At 41.4% G+C, this 22,033-nt stretch overlaps 1 protein-coding gene across 1 annotated transcript; it reads right to left on the minus strand.

The window, feature by feature from the left end:
- Positions 1–2,074: 2,074 nt before the first annotated feature.
- vps16 (VPS16 core subunit of CORVET and HOPS complexes) lies at positions 2,075–21,838 on the minus strand. The gene is made up of 24 exons (XM_061692309.1): positions 21,648–21,838; positions 20,488–20,576; positions 20,330–20,421; positions 20,124–20,252; positions 19,064–19,208; positions 18,875–18,990; positions 18,668–18,790; positions 18,517–18,572; positions 17,272–17,361; positions 16,982–17,153; positions 16,760–16,891; positions 11,587–11,714; positions 11,184–11,219; positions 11,002–11,110; positions 10,761–10,895; positions 10,436–10,544; positions 9,169–9,266; positions 8,975–9,079; positions 5,916–5,993; positions 5,716–5,802; positions 5,537–5,619; positions 2,812–2,908; positions 2,639–2,742; positions 2,075–2,545 (listed from the first exon to the last, which is right to left on the minus strand). Exons 1-24 carry the CDS (start codon positions 21,695–21,697, stop codon positions 2,404–2,406), a joined length of 2,505 nt encoding a protein of 834 aa, XP_061548293.1. The 5' UTR covers positions 21,698–21,838; the 3' UTR covers positions 2,075–2,403.
- Positions 21,839–22,033: the final 195 nt, after the last annotated feature.

Here is a 22,033-nt window from a genome sequence, read left to right on the forward strand (position 1 = left end):
CACATGGTCAGAGCAATCGGCTTGTAGATGTCATTTCTGCTGCATCATGTAGCTCATGTTTTTATTTTCCTCGAGATGGCTGTAAACGTTTTGACAGGGTTGTCAGTAAGGCAAAACCTGAGAGAATAATCACTATTATTTGAAATGTATGTGATAAAACTATTTTAACAGTTTCAAGGAAGACAGATTTAAAATGTATATTTTATGTAATATTTGACATGTAAGTCGGTCAACAAAATGGCTGGACAAGAAAAAAAAAAACATTTTAGGGGTGCTCAAGAGATATTTGGTATTTTAAATATTTGTGAATCACTTTTACTACTGCTCCAGTGACATTTTTTCTTAGGAGGACAACTGTAATCTACACCGTAAGTGCATGTTTCTAAATTTCAGAAAGTGTGTCAAAATTCTAGAATGACCCATACGTATTGAAATGATTATCTTGTTTCAATTTACTCACACACTGACTCTACAAGTCGCTGGCATAGAGGAACAAAAATGTCTTAAATGCGAAGGGGCTCGATGGAGTCAATAGGCGCATATAATGACCAAGTCAACACAAGGCCTTCTGTCTATCAACCAGTACAACAACCAGTGGAAATACCTTTGCGATAGATGACATGATAACCCAAAAACACACCTTGGTTTTAGCACATACATTTACAGAGAACTTGAGCATTGTGGGTATTAAACATGAAATACCTTGGCATTTTGACAAACAATTACTACGTACTATATTATCATTGTTAAGACGAGATCTCTCGTGTCAGTTTCAAGACGGGCTAAATTTTTGTGTGTTAAGTCCCAAAGGGCATCTGGTAGGGCTACACAATATATGGCTTGGGCTTTGTCATCGCAATGTACGTCTGCGCAATAGTCGCATCGCAGGGTCCTGCGCAATGTTGGTGTATTGATATGCAGTCAGAGGGACCTAGTTAGACATGCTAAGATTACCACCAATGTTATGGTAAATGATAACCCATCAAACAACACAGACAGAGCAGCCCACAGTGTTATATACTTATTTTTTGTATCATAACTATTATTGAGGACAAGGGAAACAATGCCTGCATTTACTGTATCTATCTTCAGAATGAGATGAACAAATGCATGTCGCAACAGATTACACTTGGAGGGAGGCGGGTGAGCCACGGCATTATGGAAGGGACAAACTTCAGGTGTATACAACAACATGTTTTGCTTAAACTATCCATCCATCCATTTTCTGAGCCGCTTCTCCTCACTAGGGTCGGGGGCGTGCTGGAGCCTATCCCAGCTGTCATCGGGCAGGAGGCGGGGTACACCCTGAACTGGTTGCCAGCCAATCGCAGGGCACATACAAACAGACAACCATTCACACTCACATGCACACCTACGGGCAATTTAGAGTCTCCAATTTATGCATGTTTTTGGGATGTGGGAGGAAACCGGAGTGCCCGGAGAAAACCCACGCAGGCACGGGGAGAACATGCAAACTCCACACAGGCGGGGCCGGGGATTGAACCCACGTCCTCAGAACTGTGAGGCTGACGCTCTAACCAGTCGCCCACCGTGCCGCCTTGCTTAAACTAATGCAGTCAAATATAGAAATAGTAATGCATATGTTAAAACATAGGTGAAAAATAACAGATTGATTAAAAACAAATTAAGTGTTAGGAATGTGCTAATGACTATGGTATAACTTGGCATGAAAAGAAATTATTTTAACTTCATGTCTGGGTGGACTATTGCTCAGTACTAAAGCGCATTTAAATATAAACTCATTTTCATCATGGGCCACATTGTGTTTTTCGTTTCTCTCCAAGCACCGTTATGACTGTGAAAACCATTTGTGTCATGTTAATACATAGATTGTGCATTATGTATATCGTTAACAACAAATTTAAAGTCTGAAGTCACAGAAGATTGTGGCAAGCAAATATTTAAGTTGAAAATGTTAAAATTAAAGTCAAGAAAAGATTTGGTGAAGAAAATTCTTGGAATACCTTTTAAAAGTAAAGAAAAAAAATGAGTTTCTGTAAAAATGTAAGATGTTCTGCAAAATGAAAAGAACAAATCAATTGAGCAAGATACGTGAAGTAGACACACTTTATTTGCTTTAGTGGGCCACATAAAATAATGTGGCAGGTCTGATCTGGCCGCCGGGCCTCGAGTTTGACACCTGAGTCAATATAACCTTTAAGGTGATTTTGAGACTTCCCAATTTCATTCCCCCCAGCCCCCACAAAAACAATTGAGTTTTTCCAACTTCATATTCATTGTATTAAGTATGTGTATTTGTTATGTTGTTAGAAATGCATATCGGCCAAGCTCCCACAGTTTTTTTTTTTATAAATTACTGCAAGCCCACAATATACATGCAAAAGTTGTAGCTGATAAAAATCGCACACACTGTGTGTAAGATCACTTTTTGGCAGTCGACAATTTGGCTCGATTTAATCTGTCAATCAACAACCGATCAGTGGTGGAGCATCTTGCGAGGACTGTTGATATTTCTGGTTCGTTCCTGCGCTCGATCGCAACATCTGCAGCCCCCTCAAGGTCGCTGAGAAGAAGAGTAGAGGAGTTGTTCTTTATGAGCAGAGAATTACCAAATCCTTTGGTCATAGAGGGGGTTGAAGGTACGGTGACATCTTACCCGACGGCCAGGTGAGCTTTGACCTTCTGCTCAGGCGTCACTCTGGAAACGTACTTCTTGGCCTCATATTTGTTGTTTCTCTTGATGCAGACTTCTACAAAGGCCTGAAGATGATACAGAATTTGTCAATTTAAAAAAGTTAAAAAGATTATTGGGGGTTGACTTGCACCTACCAGGTAGCCTATCGGGGACTTCTTACTCTTTGAGAACTTCTCCAACTCTTCCCACTCCTCCTTCTCTGCCAAAGACTTAAGTTTCAACCACCAATACCTGGAAAGGCAGAGAAGATAGAATTTTAATTAAATTAACTAAATCCCTGTAAAGTAAAAATGTCTTCTGCATTTGACACACCACAGAGAAGAGTGTTGTTAACAACCTTGTCAAATTTGAATGATTTAAAAAAACAAAACAAATCAAGTGTATAAAATGAGGCTTCAAAACGGTGAAAAATCAAGCTGTTGTCGTTGAAGGCGTGTCTGCTGAATAAGCTGAAATTACACCCCGTTCAATTGTCAACTATCCATTTAAATACCAACAGTAGACTACAACCTGGAAAAACGGATACTACTTCGTCTAGCATCTTTCTTATGCCTACACACTATACGTTTGAGCAGGGAAAATATATCGGCTTAAAGCCTCCAGTGGCTGGAATATACAGTGCCGTGAAAAAGTATTGCCCCCCCCCCCCTTCTCAAATTCTTATATTTTTCATAGTGTCACCACTTTGGTTAAGATCATCAAACAAATGTCAATGTCAGATAAATATAACCCAAGAGAACTTAAAATACTGTTTTTAAATGATTTCATTTATTAAGGAAAAAAACATTCAGCTAGCAGGCCCTGTGTGAAAAATAATTCCCCCCTTCTTAAATCATGAATGAATTGTAGCTAATCACAATTTGTTGTTACTTTTCACTGATCACACCCAAGCCTGATTACCCCGACCTGTTCATTCAAGAAAACACTTAAACACAATCTGTCCCGACCGAAAATCAAGTTGGACAAAAGATCTTAAAAAAAAGCTGTAACAAAATGACACGATACAAAGAAATTCAAGAATAGACGAGAAATAAAGCAATTGATTTATCAGTCTGGAAAGGGTTACAAAAGCCATTTCTAAAGCTTTAGGATTTCAGCAAACCATAGGGAGAGCCATTATCCTCACATGGAGAAAACATGGAACAGTGGTGAACCTTCCCAGGAGTGGCCGGCCTACAAAGATTATCCCAAGAGAACAGCAATGACTCATCCAGGAGGTCACAAAGGAACTCAGGACAACTTCTAAAGAACTGCAGGCCTCCCTTGCCTCAGTTAAGGTCAGTGATCATGACAACAATAAGGAAGAGACTGGGCAAAAATGGCATCCATGGCAGAGTTCCAAGGTGAAAACCACTGCTGACCTAAAATAACATAAAAACTTACTTTTGAGAGAGAGAGAGAGAGAGAGAGAGAGAGAGAGAGAGAGAAAAAAAAAAAAAAAACCTGAATGATTCTCAAGACTTTTGTGAGAATTTTATATGGACTGACGTGATGAAAGTTGAGCTTTTTGCCTTTTTGGAAGGTGTGTGTCTCGTTACATCTGGCGTCAATGTAGCACAGCGTTTGCGAAAACGATCATCATACCAACAGTCAAATATGGTGGTGGTAGGGTGATGGTCTTGGGTTGCGTTTCTCCTTCAGGACCTCGACAACTTGCTGTGATAGATGGAACCATGAATTCTGCTCTTTAACTGAAAATGCTGTTGGACAATGTTCAGCCATCAGTTCGAGACTTCAAGCTGGACCGCAGTTGGGTTCTGCAGCAGGATAACGATCCAAAACACACCAGCCAGTCAACTTCTGAATGGCTTAAAAAAACAAATTGAAGGTTTTGGAGTGATCCAGTCAAAGTCCAGACTTGAATCCGATTGAAATCCAGTGGCATCACCTTAAAAAGGCTGTTCATGCTCGAAAACCCTAAATTTTTGCTGAATTCAAACAATTCCGCAAAAAAGAGTGGGCCAAAATATCTCCAGAGAGATGTGAAAGACTAATTGCCAGTTATGAAACACGCTTGATTTCAGTTGTTGCTGCTGAGGATGGCCCAACCAGTTATTAGGTTTAGAGGGCCATTACTTTTTCACACAGGGCCAGTTAACTTTTCAGTTTATTTTCCCTTAATAAATGAAATCACCATTTCAAAACAGCCTTTTAAGTACACTTGGGTTATATAGGTCTACACGGGTTGGTTAATGATCTTAAACATTAATGTGGGGAAACTATGCAAAAATATAAGAATTTGAGAAGGGGGCCAATACTTTTTCAGAGCACTACATCTCACCGGGTTGTCGCAGAGATTTATCATACTGCGACAACGAGGGGCTACGCCAGCGGGAAACTCCTGTCCACACACTGGCTGTCACGTCGGACTTTGTTTTCCCCCCTTTGTTTTTCTGCCTTATCTCTGTGAGTTGCGCCCACTCAGGGCCGACAGCGGACTTTCCAAAGGCAAGATGCATTTTCGGGATGAAGGCATAGCAAGGAAAGTAACTGCACGTTGACATAGCGCCATATAACCGCTAATGCAAACAAAGGCACTCAAGGTCTTATATAGTGAGGGAGGGGCGACTAATGGTATTGTGATATTGCATAATAGGATTCAATTAACCTGCACAGGCTCCTCCTTGCTTAACTTGGATACCGCCCCCTTGACTTACTCATCCAATCACAAGTCAAGACTCGGCCTATACACATTCACAGCCTCACAGATGGTTGGAAATGATAGAACACACCTACACATAACAGCAGGGTCGGTAAATATTTGCCTCTTGGAAATTCATCTTACGACCCAGATGCTTGACACCCCTGAGCTAAACAAACTAAGTGCAATGGAATCACTTCCTCGATATCTCGATATACCTCTTGTCTGGTACTTTGAAGTCTCTGTAAAGTTGATCCGTCTGCTTGTAAAGTCCCAACATAAGCAGAGTCTCCATGGTTGTCTGGACAGGGAGTGACATTCCGAGAATAATATCAACTGATTAAGAGAATAATATCAACTGATTTAACAGCTTTAGTCGCCCCATCCTTTTATATACCTGTAGTGACGAGCCTAGAAGCCCAGCGCCCTTCTCGTCATCGAGTTTCTTTTGGAAACGGAGCAGACGCATCTCGTCTTCGGTGGCCTATAAAAATGGTTCATCGTCGACAACAATTGTGCATGTAAATGAGTTGTTTGTCATCATCCAGACTGACATGAAGTCATTCAGAAGTCCATGTTCAGTCAGTTTCTTCTTACCCTGGAAGCAAACTCATTTTTCGCTTTGTTGTATTCATCGACGGCACTCTGCAGGTGAGACAGGCGGCTGTCTAACCTCTACAACACAAATTTAAGCACATACACATTAACCAGTTTCTCAGTGTAGTCCTACAGTGTAGACCTTTCAACCATGATATCACACATACTATCGGATGGCAAAAGTTCAACCGCTCAAATAGAAAATAATTGGTCAAGGCAGAGTGATTGAGAAAACATGATAAATGGCTTGAATGGTGATTTTAGCTTTCTTCTCTGCCGCCGTAGTCTGAATGTGTGAAATGTCAGTCGAAAAAAATCAAAAAACTTTCTGACCAAAAAGAGGGAAAAAAGTATAAAGACATCGGTCAAGCAGAACTGTGGCTTCGATGGCATTATTTTTGGCTTTTGTGACGCCTCAAACTATAAAATAACAAAAACAAGACTGAGAAAGAGCGTTTGATGGCAAAATAATAATTATTTAGTTATTGAACTAAGAAACTCACCGTGAGCAACACTTACTCACGGCATGGCTTGAGTTGTATAACAATGGCTTTTTTTAAATGGCGTTCCTCATTCACTCCATCTTCTCCCACAATCATGACCCTTCTACTACCTATCGCAACACCTACTGTTACTACCATACATATACATACTCCAAATTTGAGGTGCATTAACTTGTCTGACTTTGGGATTTGCGTTGGCATTTCTCTCCTTCATAATCACTGTGACAAGCAGATATTTACACCTAATCTTTATCTTCTACTCAAAAGCTGTACTGATCTCTAATCTCAATGATGCAACACCGCCATCTACAGAGGGCTGTTAGTCATTAGAGTGGCTTACAAACCTGAATTTCACAGACAAGCTGGGCAAGACCCTCTTCTACGCCTAACCGCTGAAAAACAGACTTGAAAAATATATACGTTGCTGGCAGTAAATGGTTGGACTCTCGGTGATGAATATAAATGTCATTGGCAGTGAATAAGTGAATTAACTTCTACATAGCTCCTTGGCACCATGATGCCACAAGACAGCAGCAAAGAAAAACTAAATTAAACACCTAAATCCACTTCAACATACAGTAGGGCAAAAAAGTATTTAGTCAGTCACCAATTGTGTAAGTTCTCCCACTTAAAAAGATGACAGAAGCCTGTAACTTTCATCATCGGTATACCTAAACTATGAGAGACAAAATGAGGGGGCAAAAAAAAAAACACAAAAAAACAAAAACAAAAAAATCCAGAAAACAGTTTGATTTTTAAATAATTTATAAGCAAATTATGGTGGAAAATAAGTATTTGGTCACCTACAAACAAGCAAGATTTATGGCTCTCACAGACCTGTAACTTCTTCTTTAAGAGGCTCCTCTGTCCTCCACTCGTTATCGTTACCTGTATTAATGGCACCTGTTTGAACTCACCAGTATAAAAGACACATCTCCACAACCTCAAACTGTCACACTCCAAACTCCACTATGGCCAAGACCAAAGAGCTGTCAAAGGACACCAGAAACAAAATTGTAGACATGCACCAGGCTGGGAAGACTGAATCTGCCATTGGTAAGCAGCTTAGTGTGAAGAAATGTGGGAGCAATTATTAGAAAATGGAAGGCATACGATACTACTGACAATCTTCCTCGATCTGGGGCTCCACGCAAGATCTCACCCCGTGGGGTCAAAATGATCACAAGAACGGTGATCAAAAATCCCAGAACCACACGGGAATGACCTGCAGAGAGCTGTGGCCAAAGTAACAAAGGCTACCATCAGTAACGTGTCCCCCTGCTTAAGCCAGTCCATGTCCAGGCCCATCTGACGTTTGCTGGAGAGCTTTTGGATGATCCAGACGAGGATTGGAAGAATGTCATATGGTCAGATGAAACCAAAATATAACTTTTTGGTAACAACTTGTGTTTGGAAGAGAATGATTGTGGAGTTGCATCCAAAGAACACCATACCTACTGTGAAGCATGGGCATGGAAACATCATGCATCATCAACATCATGGGCTGTTTTTCTGCAAAGGGACAGGATGACTGATCCGTGTAAAGGAAAGAATGAATGGGGTCATGTATCGTGAGATTTTGAGTGAAAACCTTCTTCCATTAGCAAGGGCATTGAAGATGAAACGTGGCTGGGTCTTTCAGCATGACAATGATCCCAAACACGCCGCCCGGGCAACGAAGGAGTGGCTTCGTAAGAAGTATTTCAAGGTCCTGGAGTGGCCTAGCCAGTCTTCGGAACTCAACTCCGTAGAAAATCTTTTGAGTGAGTTGAAAGCCTGTGTTGCTCAGCGACAGCCCCAAAACATCACTGTTCTAGAGGAGATCTGCATGGAGGAATGGGCCAAAATACCAGCAACAGTATGTGAAAACCTTGTGAAGACTTACAGAAAACATTTGATCTCTGTCATTGCCAAAACAAAAGGGTATATAACAAAGTATTGAGATTAACTTTTGTTATTGACCTAATACTTATTTCCCACCATAATTTGCTAATAAATTCTTTAAACATCAGACCATGTGATTTTCTGGATGTTTTTCTCCTCATTTTGTCTCTCATAGGTGAGGTATACCTATGATGAAAATTACAGGCCTATCTCATCTTCTTAAGTGGGAGAACTTGCACAATTGGTGGCTGACTAAATACTTTTTTGCCCTATTGTAATTCCTTTCCACCAAGATGCTACAAAATGACGCCAAATAATTTTATTGCTTTGGCCTGAGCACAAAAATAGCACATTGGTGAGTTTTTCAGCGAATAAAAGAGGACAGATTACACCCCCCAACCCCCGCAAAAACACATCCACAAATAGGCAAATTTGCAAATGCCGCACCACAAATATGCGCGGGTTCACTGTACTACGACTCGTACCTTGTAGTACCTGATTTTGATCATGGTAACATGTCAATAGCGAGTACAACCATGACGACCCAGGTTACAGCAAAACAAAATAAAAGCATGTCACTTTAGGGACTAAATATTGTATGATGACATCATTCTGGGACAAGCTTGTTTACTGAACTGGTTAAGACATGTGACTCGTGTCTGCAGGTCAAACCTTCTCTCTGTAACTGGTGGCGACATAATAGTTGGCCAGCTCCTGATGGTCATCATCCTGGTTATAAAGATCCCTCAGAGTTTCTTGTTCCTGCAGTTTACAAAACTAACAAACAAGACCCACAAGTTGAATGATATGAGAAACACATGACTCAGGAATCAAATCCATTTTATGAAGATAAAGAGGAAGAGTACTTGTCTGTAGAGACTCAGAGCGGCAGGCTGGTTTCTTAATGTCATGAAGAAATCTCCTCTGTTCATCTCGTTCTTCAGGTAAGTAACAACTGTGTAAACTGACATACACACACGAACACAAATTTCTAAGTGTTTTCAGTCATTCATCAGGGCATGTGAGATTAGTTTTTTTTTTTTTTTTTTTTTTTTTTACAGCGACTGAGCCTTGCCGCAATTAGCACAAAACAAAAAAATCAAAGTAATTGACCGCCAAATGTTTAAAATTATCTATATCAATACTTTATACCATAAACCAGAAGCTAAGATTCAGTATGAATCTTAGCTTCTGAAAACCCTACTTTGGTGGCATCTTAGGGCCTTTCAGAAAGGGCACAAAACACAAAACTGTGAATAGCTTCCACTATGGACTGAAACATGTGCCAGGAGGAACTGAATTTGAATCATTTATATTTGAATTGCTAAGAAAAATCAACTTAACATTATTTGAATTTGTATCGTTTAATTTGAAACATTGGATTTAAAAACTGAATCTGAATAGTATAATTTTTAATTGGATTTATTAGTGTGGAACTGAAGTCCAATAAACTTGAAAGTGAATATATGATTATTTTATCCGAAATTAAAAGTCAAATTATTTTTCATTTCATTTCAATCATTTTAGATTCAGTTCTACAAATAAAATTTCAAATTAGCTGTGCCAGACATCCGGGTAGTGTAGGAATAGCAATCAATCAGCAATACAGATCTCCTCTTCGGCCAATCAGCGCCTTCGATTTTGAGCACGTGACATATGGACTCTCCCGAAAGGCAGAGTTCTGACCAGCGACAGTATTTTTAACCTTTATACCACCTTTCCTAAACCTTTGTGGAATGTATCATATGGTCAGAAAGAGATAAAAAGGTGCTTCCTTTCGAACATAGCAAAGGACAAATCACACCGACGTGACTACTAAATATGAACAAGGAATGCTGGACTACAATTCATTCATGTAAACCCCCTAAATTCCTTTGACACAGTGTTGTCTGTATCGATATGTGCTGTGTGCTGTTTCTACTCCTAGTTGTCAGTAAAGCCTAAGGCATAGAGTTCAATGCCTGGATGACGTTATGTTGGGGGGGGGGGGAGAAAGCGGAAAGAAGACATAGTTACGGAGGTGTGATATGTCCTTTCCTATGTTCAAAAGGAAGCCTTTTGTAACTCTTTCTGACCATATGATGCATTCCACAAGGGTTTCTATTAGCAGGTGGGTACAGCCATTAGACATACCCAGGTCAGTGTCTCCACTCTCTACAGCTTTACTAAGAGCCAGCTGACTCCTCTTCATCTTTAGTAGAAGAGGAACTTGCTCACCAGACCGAGCTTCTGAGTCCAACAGCTGGGGAGCACATAGAGAATTGGATAGATCAACATTCAGATAGGTTTTCATGAAGCACAGGGTATTTTCATTACAACCTTTGTCTACCAAAGTTGTTACGATGACTATTAACAGTTGGTGTTAATATATAATAACACGTCCACACATAATAGCAAGATATGTAAACTTGACAAAAATGGATATGTGTAAACGTCAGAAGGAGTGTCCAGTATGTACCTTGATGGCGAGCTCTGTGCGTCCACATTCATAGGCTTTAGCAGCAATGTGCGAGTACGACACACCCAATGAGTCTCCCACCTTGAGGCACACCGCTCTGGCTATGGCCTCATCTGATAGTTCCTTCTGCTGGACCTGGCCATGCCCACATAGAGATACACAAAAAAAGACAGTTCCATTGGTCAAAGGGAGTAAGTACTGTGTGATGGGACAAGGTGAGGAGTCAAGGTGGATCACTTACTTTACATGCAGCCCAGTGCTTGAGAACCCTGCTGACCCCCTGATAATCTGGAATCTTCAGGTAACGGCAGATTTCTATAGCCAATTGATACAATTGACGATACACCAACCTACACTCACACACAAACACATAATTGTATTGATATTGCCAGAAATTACAGGACAGAAGTCAAGTTGACTTACCTGTCAATCAACACCTGCAGGGTCATCTGTTTGAATCTGTGATCAAATGTCAAGGAGGTCACCAAGTCATTTGTGTGTACTTTGCTGGGTGTGCCGTGGCGGTACATTGCATTTGCATTAAGTGCGACCCCCAATTTTTATTATTTTTTTAAATGCTACGTGAAATGGTTTCCTGTTGTGTATTGGAAATGACATGACAATCATTAAGAGTTTGTATGGGAATTTGCGCCCCCTTGGGGACCAACCCACTGTAAAAGAGATGCAATCACGATCAATTCCTTAACATAAGAAAGCACGCATGCTGGGAAATCAATCCAAAAAGTGTGTGTTTGTATGTATGTGGAGGGGTGCGCTCTCAGAGGATGAGTGTGTGTGTGTGGTGTGATTGTGAGCATTAGGATACTGAGTGTGCGTGAGTGGCAGACCCACACTGCACTCTCTAACAGCATTCAAGATGCGCAGCTCTCGACAGGTGGATACAAAGTGCTCTGGACTGAAGTCTGTCAGGAAACATTTACCGAAGGATGCCGCCTGGTGAATGTGTGATTATATAAACACAAAATACACCATTAACATACATTTACAGTCCCCTCCAAAAGGATTGGAACGGCAAGGTCAGTTCCTTTGTGTTTTGTTGTATACTGAAGACACTTGGGTTGCAGATCAAAAGATGAATATGAGACGAAAGTTCAGAATACAAGCTTTTATTTCATGCTATTTACATCTAAATGTGTTAAACAACTCAGGACAGAGCACCTTTTGTTTGAAGCCACCCACTTTTCAAGTGACCAAATGTATTGGAACAGACATTATTCAATTAACTTAACGTAAATAACATTTAATATTTGGTGGCATAACCCTTACTTGGAATAACTGCATCAAGCCTGCAACCCATTGACTTCCCCAGAATGTTGCATTCTTCTTTTGAAATGCTTTTCCAGGCCTTTGCTGCAGCCTCTTTAAGTTCTTGTTTGTTTCTGGGTGTTTCTCCCTTCAGTCTCTTCTTCAGGAGGTAAAATGCATACTCTATTGCGTTAAGGTCCAGTGAATGACTTGGCCAGTCTAAGAACATCCACTTTTCCCCCTGATGAAGTCCTTTGTTTTGTAGGCAGTGTGTTTTAGGTCATTACCTTGTTGCATGATGAAGCTTCTCCCGATTAGTTGGGATGCATTTTTCTGTAACTTGCTAGACAAAATGGTTTTGTAGACTTCAGAATTCATTCTGCTGCTACCATCATGAGTTACATCATCAACGAAATTTAAAAAAAAAACACCCGGACTCAACCCTCATTATTCTCGGGGACTTTAACAAAGCTAAACTCAACCACGAACTCCCTAAATATAAGCAGCACATCGACTGTCCTACCAGGGAAAATAATACTTTAGACCACTGCTACACTACGGTAAAAAACGCATACCGTGCTATACCTCGTGCAGCCCTGGGCTCGTCTGATCACTGCTTAATTCACTTAATACCGACGTACAGGCAAGAACTTAAATGTGCGAAGCCTACAGTGAAAACAGTCAAAAAGTGGACCAATGAAGCCAAGATGGAACTTCAAAGCTGTTTAGACTGCACAGACTGGAGTCTGAGAAAAAAAAAAAAAAAAAATTCAGCTGGCAGCCTGGATGAATATACGGACACTGTCACATCCTATATCAGTTTCTGTGAAGAGGTTTGTATAACAACAAAATAATTTCGCACATTCAACAACAACAAGCCGTGGTTCACTGCTAAACTTAAGCAGCTTCGCCAAGCTAAGGAGGACGCATATCAGAGCGGGGACAGGGCCCTGTATAATCGAGCTAGAAACCAGCTGACAAAAGAAATTAACATTGCAAAGAGGAACCATGCAGCAAAGTTGGAAAAACAGTTTAGCGTAAACGACTCTAAATCAGTCTGGCATGCATTCCAATCGCTGACTAATTACAAGCGACGATCCCCCCGAGCTGAGAACAATAGCACACTAGCCAATGACTTGAATACCTTCTACTGCAGATTTGAAAAGGACAGTTTCACACCACACAACCACCCGGCCGCACCCGCGACCACAATCACACCTCTGACTTCTGCGTTAACCATCCATGAACAGGATGTGAGACGCATCTTCAAACAACAGAAGATTAACAAAGCGGCAGACCATGTGTCCCCATTCTGCAGGTCAGGCTGGAGGAAGCCACCTCATCCACACGCAGCATCAGCACTGGGGCGCCCCAAGGTTGTGTCTTCTCTCCGCTGCTCTTCTCTCTCTACACGAACGACTGCACCTCAGCGAACCCGACTGTCAAACTCCTGAAGTTTGCAGATGACACCACTGTCATCGGCCTCATCAAGGACGGTGACGAGTCTGCATATCGACAGGAAGCGGAGCGGCTGGAGCTGTGGTGCGGCCGACACAACCTGGAGCTGAACACGCTCAAGACTGTAGAGATGATCGTGGACTTCAGGAGGCATCCTTCGCCACAGCTGCCCCTCACGTTGTCCAGCTGCCTTGTGTCGAGACCTTCAAGTTCCTGGGAATTACAATCTCTCAGGACCTGAAGTGGGCGACCAACATCAACTCCGTCCTCAAAAAGGCCCAGCAGAGGATGTACTTCCTGCGGCTTCTGAGAAAGCACGGCCTGCCACCGGAGCTGCTGAGACAGTTCTACACAGCGGTCATCGAATCGGTCCTGTGTTCTTCCATCACAGTCTGGTTTGGTGCTGCTACAAAAAAGGACAAACTCCGACTGGAACGGACAATCAAAACTGCTGAAAGGATTGTCGGTACCCCCCTACCCACCATTGAGGACTTGCACGCTGCCAGAACTAAGACAAGGGCGTGCAAAATCCTCTCGGACCCTCCGCACCCCGGTCACCATCTCTTCCAGCTCCTTCCCTCAGGTAGGCGCTACCGATCAATGCAAACTAGAACTAGTAGACATTCCAACAGCTTCTTCCCTCTTGCGATCAACTTCTTAAACACCTAACCTATAATTCCATTACAGCAAGCTGGCAATGTTTTGACTTGAGTTCGTTGTCACATTTCTGTGGGGCCAATTATGTATTACTCGTGCACTCACTGCAGTTGTCTCGCCATGCTGCACTATTTGCATATACTGGCCACTCATGCCAGAGTAGCATCTGCTCCATTTGCACACTGATTGAGGAGTATCTGTAACATTTGCACAACCAACATTGTCCCAGATAATCGCACTACTCGTCACTTTAAACCGCATGCACTCCTTGAAGTCTCAGCGCCCTTTGCACAATGGTCATTGCACCAGACTATTGCAATATTAGTCATTCGAACTGCTCTAAGTGCTAGAGGACTCTGCATCTTTTTGCACAATTGTTTTTTGTCAATGTCTTTGTGTCTCCAAAGTGTTCTGTAAACTGACTGTCTGTTGTATTAGAGCGGCTACAACTACCGGAGACAAATTCCTTGTGTGTTTTGGACATACTTGGCAAATAAAGATGATTCTGATTCTGATCAACAAAGACGAGTGAGCCCTTTCCAGAAGCAGCCATGCAATCCCAAGCCATGACATTAGCTCCACCAACCTTCACAGATGAGCTTGTGTGTTTTGGATCATGCGCAGATCATTTCTTTCTCCATACTTTGGCCTTTATCTTGGTCTCATCAGTCCATAAAACTTTGTTCCACAACTTTTGTGGCTCATCTCTGTACTTCTTTGCAAAATCCAATCTGGTCTTCCGATTTTTTTTGCTGATGAGTGGTTTGCATTTTGTGGTATTTCCTCTCTCCAAGTCTTCTTTGAACAGTGGATTGTGATACCGTCACCCCTGCCCTGTGGAGGTTGGCAGTGATGTCACGGATTGTTGTCTTTGGGTGTTTCTTCACAGCTCTCACAAAGTTTCTGTCATCAACTGCTGTGGATACCCTTGCCTGACCTGTTCGATGTCGGTTGTTCAGTCCACCAGTAGTTTATTTCTTCTTCAGGACATTCCAAATTGTTGCATTAGCTATGCCTAATGTTTGTGCAATAGCTCTGATTGATTTTCCCTCTTCTCTCAGCTTCAAAATGGTTTGCTTTTCTCCCATAGACAACAACTCTCTGGTCTTCATGTTTCCCTAATAGCGAATGCAGTTTTCACAGGTGAAACGCTAAGCCAAAAACAAGCACTATCTAATGTTTAAGCAATCAATCTAAAAGGCAACATCTGAGCAACGAGAAACAACCATCATTCACATTTTCCAATACTTTAGCTCACTTGAAAAGTGGGTGGTTTCAAACAAAAGGTGCTCTGTCCTGAGTTGTCTAACACACCTACATGTAAATACTACGGTGGCCTGGAAGTGCAAAATAATATAAAAAAAGCTAAAACACTTTTACATTTCAGGAAACAAATTAACAAAACCAAAACACTTTTATATTTCAGGAAACAAATTAACAAAAACCGAAACACTTTTACAAAAGACGAAACAAATTAACAAAAGCCAAAACACTTCTACACAAGACGAAACACCCGGAAAGGGAATGTCCCATTTCGCAGTCATTCTTAGAAATTCCACGCCCATTCTCGGCAAGACCAGCCCCGCTTCAATATGATTGGCTCCTGCATCGCGGGAAGGGTAGGCTATGCAGATGGAACAAGATGTCCATCCCAAATCGCGATTGTATATATGGACGTCCTGAACAGCAAGCCTGTATAGGCGTTTGATGCTGTATATACAATATATTGTACTTGATCAGGCGGCACGGTGACCGACTGGTTAGAGCGTCAGCCTCACAGTTCTGAGGACCTGGGTTCAATCCCCGGCCCCGCCTGTGTGGAGTTTGCATGTTCTCCCCGTGCCTGCGTGGCGTGGTTAGGCAACTGTTTCCTGACAGTTTCTTAGACATTTCTAAGAATGTCTGTGAACTGGGATGTTCCCTTTCCGGGTGTTTCGGCTTTTGTAATTTGATTAGTCTTTTGTAAAAGTGTTTTGGCTTTTGTTAATTTGTTTCCTGAAATGTAAACGTGTTTCAGTTTTTGTTAATTTGTTTCCTGAAATGTAAAAGTGTTTCGGCTTTTGTTAACATGTTTCGTCTTTTGTAAAAGTGTTTGGGTTTTTGTTAATTTGTTTCCTGAAATGTAAGACTGAGTCGACTTTTGTTAATCGGTTTCCTGAAATGTAAGTGTTTCGCAATTTGTTAAATTGTTTTGCACTTCCAGGCCACCGTAAAATACCATGGAAAAAAAGATGGAATTCTGAACTTTTGTCTCATATTTATCTTTTGATCTAAAACCCAAATGTCTTCAGTAAACAACAAAAACAAAAGAATTGACCTTGTCATTCCAATACTTTTGGAGGGGAATGTACGAAACAATAATGGAACTTTTCAGAATGTTTGTAAATAACAGGTGCCAGGGTACTACCGAGTGGCAGAAAGTGATTGCCTACTGCTGACTTAACTGAAAACGATGACACATTCAAATTAAGGTGGTAGAGAAGAAGGCAAACATCATCATTAAAGATTTTTACACAGTTTTCTTAATCATTCTGTCTTTGTCAAGTGACATTTGCTTGGGCTTTTGCCACCTGGAGATACGTGTGACGTCATGGTCTCTAAATGGGCTAATATCTCACCCGGAGCAGGGCCTTCTGGGTGTTGGAGTCGTATTCATGTCCTGCCCCCTCTACACACTGTCTGACAGCCTCTCCGAGCATGCCTTGCTCCTTGATTTCCCGCAGATACTCATCAGCCTTTTGACTGGACTTCTATACTCACACACAGCACACACACACACACACACACATACGTTACTTTTGGACAAATAAGCATGCGGTAAGGGAAACATGAGACTCTACCTCATACTCGCGGTGGGCCTCCAGAAGCAGTGCTCCAGGTGCCATCGAAGCGATTTTGAAGATGTCCTGACAGACTAGAGGAACCTCCTGCAACAGTTCCTGATTGGTCGAGCTGATTATCCGAATGCCATCCATCTCACCAACACAAACACACTGACTTTCTAGTGGGAATCTACATCCGGGTCAAGGATAAAACCCTCTGAGAAGAAGTAACCTGGAGAACATGGATAAAGCCTTGACAGAAGAGTGGAACTTTGTTTTTAGAGCTCAGTCTCAGTTATTCAGGATACTGAATGATGTCGTTGCACATTCCGGCCACTAGGAGGAGGTGGTCCCACACCATCACTACAGACGGCTGCTGGGATTTTGGTCTGCGACACCTGGACATGTAGACGTGCATACATAACATGAATATACAATATGTAAAAATACACATGCACAAACAGGCATACAATATAACAAACAGGCATAGACAGATACATTAATAATAAGCATCTCCATCATCGAATCCGAATATAATACCTGTGTACAGGTATTATAATAAATTAAAATATAATTGAAAACTGCATTTATTGTATTACATAGTTCAATTAAAAAGTTAAACTCATATACCATAAACGTTCACTAAACATACACTACACACAGTGGAATATTTCTTGATGATATTTTTTTTATAGTTTTGTTTATAGTTGCAGATAACGAAAACCCTAAATTTCCCATCCTAAGAAATTGGAATATTACATAGAGAAATTATTTTTAATATAGAAATTAGCTATAACGTGGGCCTCTGAGTTTTATGAATCGCTATAATATGAGTTTCGCTTTTAGAAATAAACTTTGATGACACCGAATTGTAATTTATTGGCCCACCGCACACTGAGCGACAGGGGTGAAGTGGACCATCGCGAAAAAATTACAGTAGGCGACTTTGCGACACACCAAGTGATTGAGCACTGCACATCTACTGATGACCTGGAACTGAAAAACTGCAACCCAGTATGAGGTTTTGTGGCTCCAGATACAGTCGTATGCAGGAAAACGGGCTATAATGATGGAGATGAACGCACCTGTGCATTTCGGCGACACAGGCTCTCCATGCTTTGCTTTCTAGCCACAGGTAAATATGAAATTATAAATATAGTTTAGTATTATTATAAAGCCCAATACTGTATATTCTGAATTGGTACACCTTGGCGGTATTGTGGCCGCCGCCGGCCACCTGGGTCCCGCTTATGCTTAGAACCTGGAAAGCTCATGTGCAGACTGTTACATCTGCGACGTTGTGACATAGTTTACTCTCAATTTAGCTTTTGAATCGCAACAAAATCAGTGGCCGACGGTCAACCATTCATGAAATCTAGTGGCCGAACACCATAAACTGCACGAAAGTTCCGTTGTTTTCAGGCGTGTGTCAAGTCAAGAAGGTGTATCTTGACTTGACACACACACACACACACACACACACTCTCTCTCACACACAGGCACACAGTGGTCGGGGGAATGACAGACAAGTAAACAGAGAGACAGGTACATACCAGACCATCTGTTTGGGCGGTATCCTCACTTTGGTGTCGACCTCACTCAGCTTATTCTGAAGATGAATTCACACATCAATCATATCACAGAGCCCACACCCTCCCCTTCTATAAGGTGGTTCAAATGTGATGAGACAGCAATGAGGTTCACCTGAAGTTGGGCTAAGCCTGTCCACATGTGTCCAGTGTCAGTGAAGAGAGCAAGATATTTGTAACTGAATGACGCCGACATATGGACGATGTTACCCAACTGAGGACTGAGTCCTGGAGCACACTAAAAACATGGATAGAACACGACATGCATGTTTTACTGTCTGTACACCTTTGTGCATGTATACCAGCCAGCAGTCTGTCTCACCACAGAAGTACAGGAAGTATTGTCAAGGATATAGAGTTCAGATCCGGTGGCCAACAAGACTTTGGTCTGGCGGTCTTGCGTGAGGACAACCCAACAGGACGGCGGCGCCTGTAGGCCTGACATACAAGACAGATAATGTGATAAAATTATCTGAGGAGTGGGAAGGTGGTCACTCAGGGCCGGTGTTACCTGGGACAGCGGGTAACCTCCTTAGCTTCAAATCAGTGATATTGGTGGCCAAGGTGAACCGAAAAGAGCCCGTTACTATGGCAACACCCGTCCCATAGGGAGAATGGAACACCCTGGCTTCTAAGACCTGAGACTGCACCACTTCCTGCAACATAACAGTTCATTTTGCACATTATTGGAGGAGTATATGCAAATAAATTTAGAAAATGCAATGTGCTTGAACAAACCTACGATGAATTGCCTTGGCTGATTTGGCCACTTTAAACACCACGCCCGAAAGACAGGTGCAAACTGACACTGCTATGCGAAACCATGTGTGTAACCACGGTTACTGTGGCGAGGAGGAGTATCATGCAAAATGAGAGGCAATAAGGATAACGGATCTTTCCCGCTTGTGCAAACGTTTTTGAAATGCCAGAAACAATAAATATCAACACATATTCTATTCAGCAAAGCAATTTTGGAATTCCTGAATGATGGGCTGACTTGGAGCGAGTCACAAAAAGGAGTCACGCCATACCATAATTGACTAAACTTTCAACTCTGCATTTCCTTGCATAATTTCGGCACTTCGTAACAATTGGTGCTGGCCGCTCCCAGAGCAGTTTTTTTGGTGTGCTGCTCCACATTTTAAATACATTGTTACACAGGATGGGCACATACATCCAATACACACTTGAGATGAGTTAAATCAAACAAACCATAACTTTTATGCAGTTGGTGGCTTACTCAAAATTTTCAGAGCGATAGATTTATTTTCTGTAACACAATAATATGATTGTTTGTCTTCCACTAGCACTTCCAATTCCATCACTTCAAACTTCATTTTGTGCTTGCTGAGCTCTCTCAGATTTTCCATTGTGAAAACTATCAGAGCTACACCGTCTTTTAAATATGGCGGTCAACACCACTTTTATCACTGTTGCAACACTGCACGAAATCTGTTAACATGAGTGAATTTAGCGCCCGCTATTTGGAATGTTAATAAATCAGGCCCTTGGTGTTTACTCAGAGTTGATGAGTAACACATTTATGAACAGACAAACTGCCACAGGTTTACCTGTCCCATGCTGAAGTGCCTCTTGAAGGAGCCAAACAGGTCATAAATGAGAACGGAACCATCTTCTTGAATACACAACAACTCATCTGAGACTGTCCAGCCCAGCTGAATCACAGGACCGCTTTTCCACTATCACACGTACACACAAACTGTCAGCACAGGGTAAAGATGAGTTCATTGGTATGAGCAGTGCCACTTGTGCTTACCGGGAAACTGGCAATCGCAACTCCAGAAGCAGAATAAATCTCCAACTGAGGACGACAACTTGGAGAACGCCTCAAAGGTTCTCTGAGGAGAGCTGCGACAAACCAACAAAAACAATCATTTGGACCATTAAGGACATACTGCGTGGGCACGTGTGTACCTATAGGTCCACCGTAAGGTGCCGCCGCCACCAAGCAGTCCTTGAGTCCATCTCTCAGGTTCCAACTCATCTCATACAGCTCTGTTTTACTGCAAAAACACAACACACAAATGCGCTCTGTTAGCTCAATCTGCAGTCTCACTTAGGGTAGGATAAAAAGTAGATCCATGTCTAATTTGTAGCTTTTTTCATTATAATTTTAACGTATGGATGTGCTGAGCCATGCAATTTTAATGGCTCATTTTACTTCTTTTTTTTTTTTTTTTTTTTAAATCACTTCTGAAAAGTCACTTTCACAGACTGGCTTTTACTTGATGTTGTATTTTCCCCCTTTTATATATCTACTTGTATATCCATCCATTTTCTGAGCTGCTTCTCCTCACAAGGGTCGCGGGCGTGCCGGAGCCTATCACAGCTATCTTCGGGTAGGAGGCGGGGTACACTCCGAATTGGTTGCCAGCCAATCGTATATCTACTGGTTAATTTATCCATTTGATTTTTATTCTATTTAATTAGTTATTTTATGATTATTTGATTGTGTTTAACAATGTATTTCTCTATCTATTCTTTATCGACCCACATCTGCCCTCCTGGTCTCAGTAGGGTTCTTGCATTTGTCTTCTCAATCCTTTTATTTGTTGTTCTTGGTTTTCTACCATATATGAGCATGACGATTGGCATCTTATTGTGTTTTATACAAGCTGTTCTGTCTGTCAAAAGCAAAACACTTTGTAACCACGTGTTTTTAAACGTGATATATATATATATATATATATATATATATATATATAAACTTATTATTCTTCATACATTTTATGGACGTGTACATGTTTTGACAAGAAAAACGACATTTATCCAATAACACCTTCTTATCAGAGGGGAAAAGACATACATTTGTATTATTCTTGTGGAGGTTGTGCATGTTTTTACAGCCTTAAAATGAATGTTATCTTTCAGCTGCGAATAAACATCAAATCATCACAACTACGACGACGATGGCACGATAAATAGTCCGAGTCACAAAAGATGTAAGTAGCAGCAATGCCAGAAAAATATACTTCAACGTAAATAAAGAAAATGTTAATTATGGGTATGCAGCTGCATGTTTACTGCCCTATCTTGTTCCTGATATTAGCCGCTCCACTGATGCTGAAACTTACCGGTAAAAAGCTTCTCCCAGCGGATTCCAGTTGGCTGTTATTAGAGCCATGCTGTATATTCCTCCGGATGAGACTTAAATTTATCAGGATGGCAAATGTAATATATATTGATATATGTACTGTATGTATTTATTTTTCTTTTTTACTCCTTTTAGCTTCTGGTCGGCCAGCTGATTACTTCCACCAGACAAGTCTCCTTCTTTGGTATTTAAAGGCAACTAACAGCTTCACACGAGACGAAATACCGCCCTCTGCTGGACCTCGCATCACACCAATAATGCCTGAACTAAAACTGCTACTGTTGCTTTGGTCAGGTTTTCAGACTTCATTTCCTAAAAAGAAGACAAACTATCGATGTTTCATTTATACGTACAGACATACATGTT

This window comes from Phycodurus eques, chromosome 1 (genome assembly GCF_024500275.1).
Source record: "Phycodurus eques isolate BA_2022a chromosome 1, UOR_Pequ_1.1, whole genome shotgun sequence".
NCBI lineage: Eukaryota > Metazoa > Chordata > Actinopteri > Syngnathiformes > Syngnathidae > Phycodurus > Phycodurus eques.

What these genes read in the sequence shown, in the direction of transcription:
- vps16 (XM_061692309.1), bottom strand. Translation starts at nt 21,697, where the DNA reads ATGGCTCTAATAACAGCCAACTGGAATCCGCTGGGAGAAGCTTTTTAC. An exon ending in GAGGTTACCCGCTGTCCCAG is followed by an intron (nt 18,991 to 19,063) that starts GTAACACCGGCC and finishes CTTGTATGTCAG; the next exon opens with GCCTACAGGCGCCGCCGTCC. An exon ending in CCACCAGTTACAGAGAGAAG is followed by an intron (nt 5,994 to 8,974) that starts GTTTGACCTGCA and finishes TTTGTGTTGTAG; the next exon opens with AGGTTAGACAGCCGCCTGTC.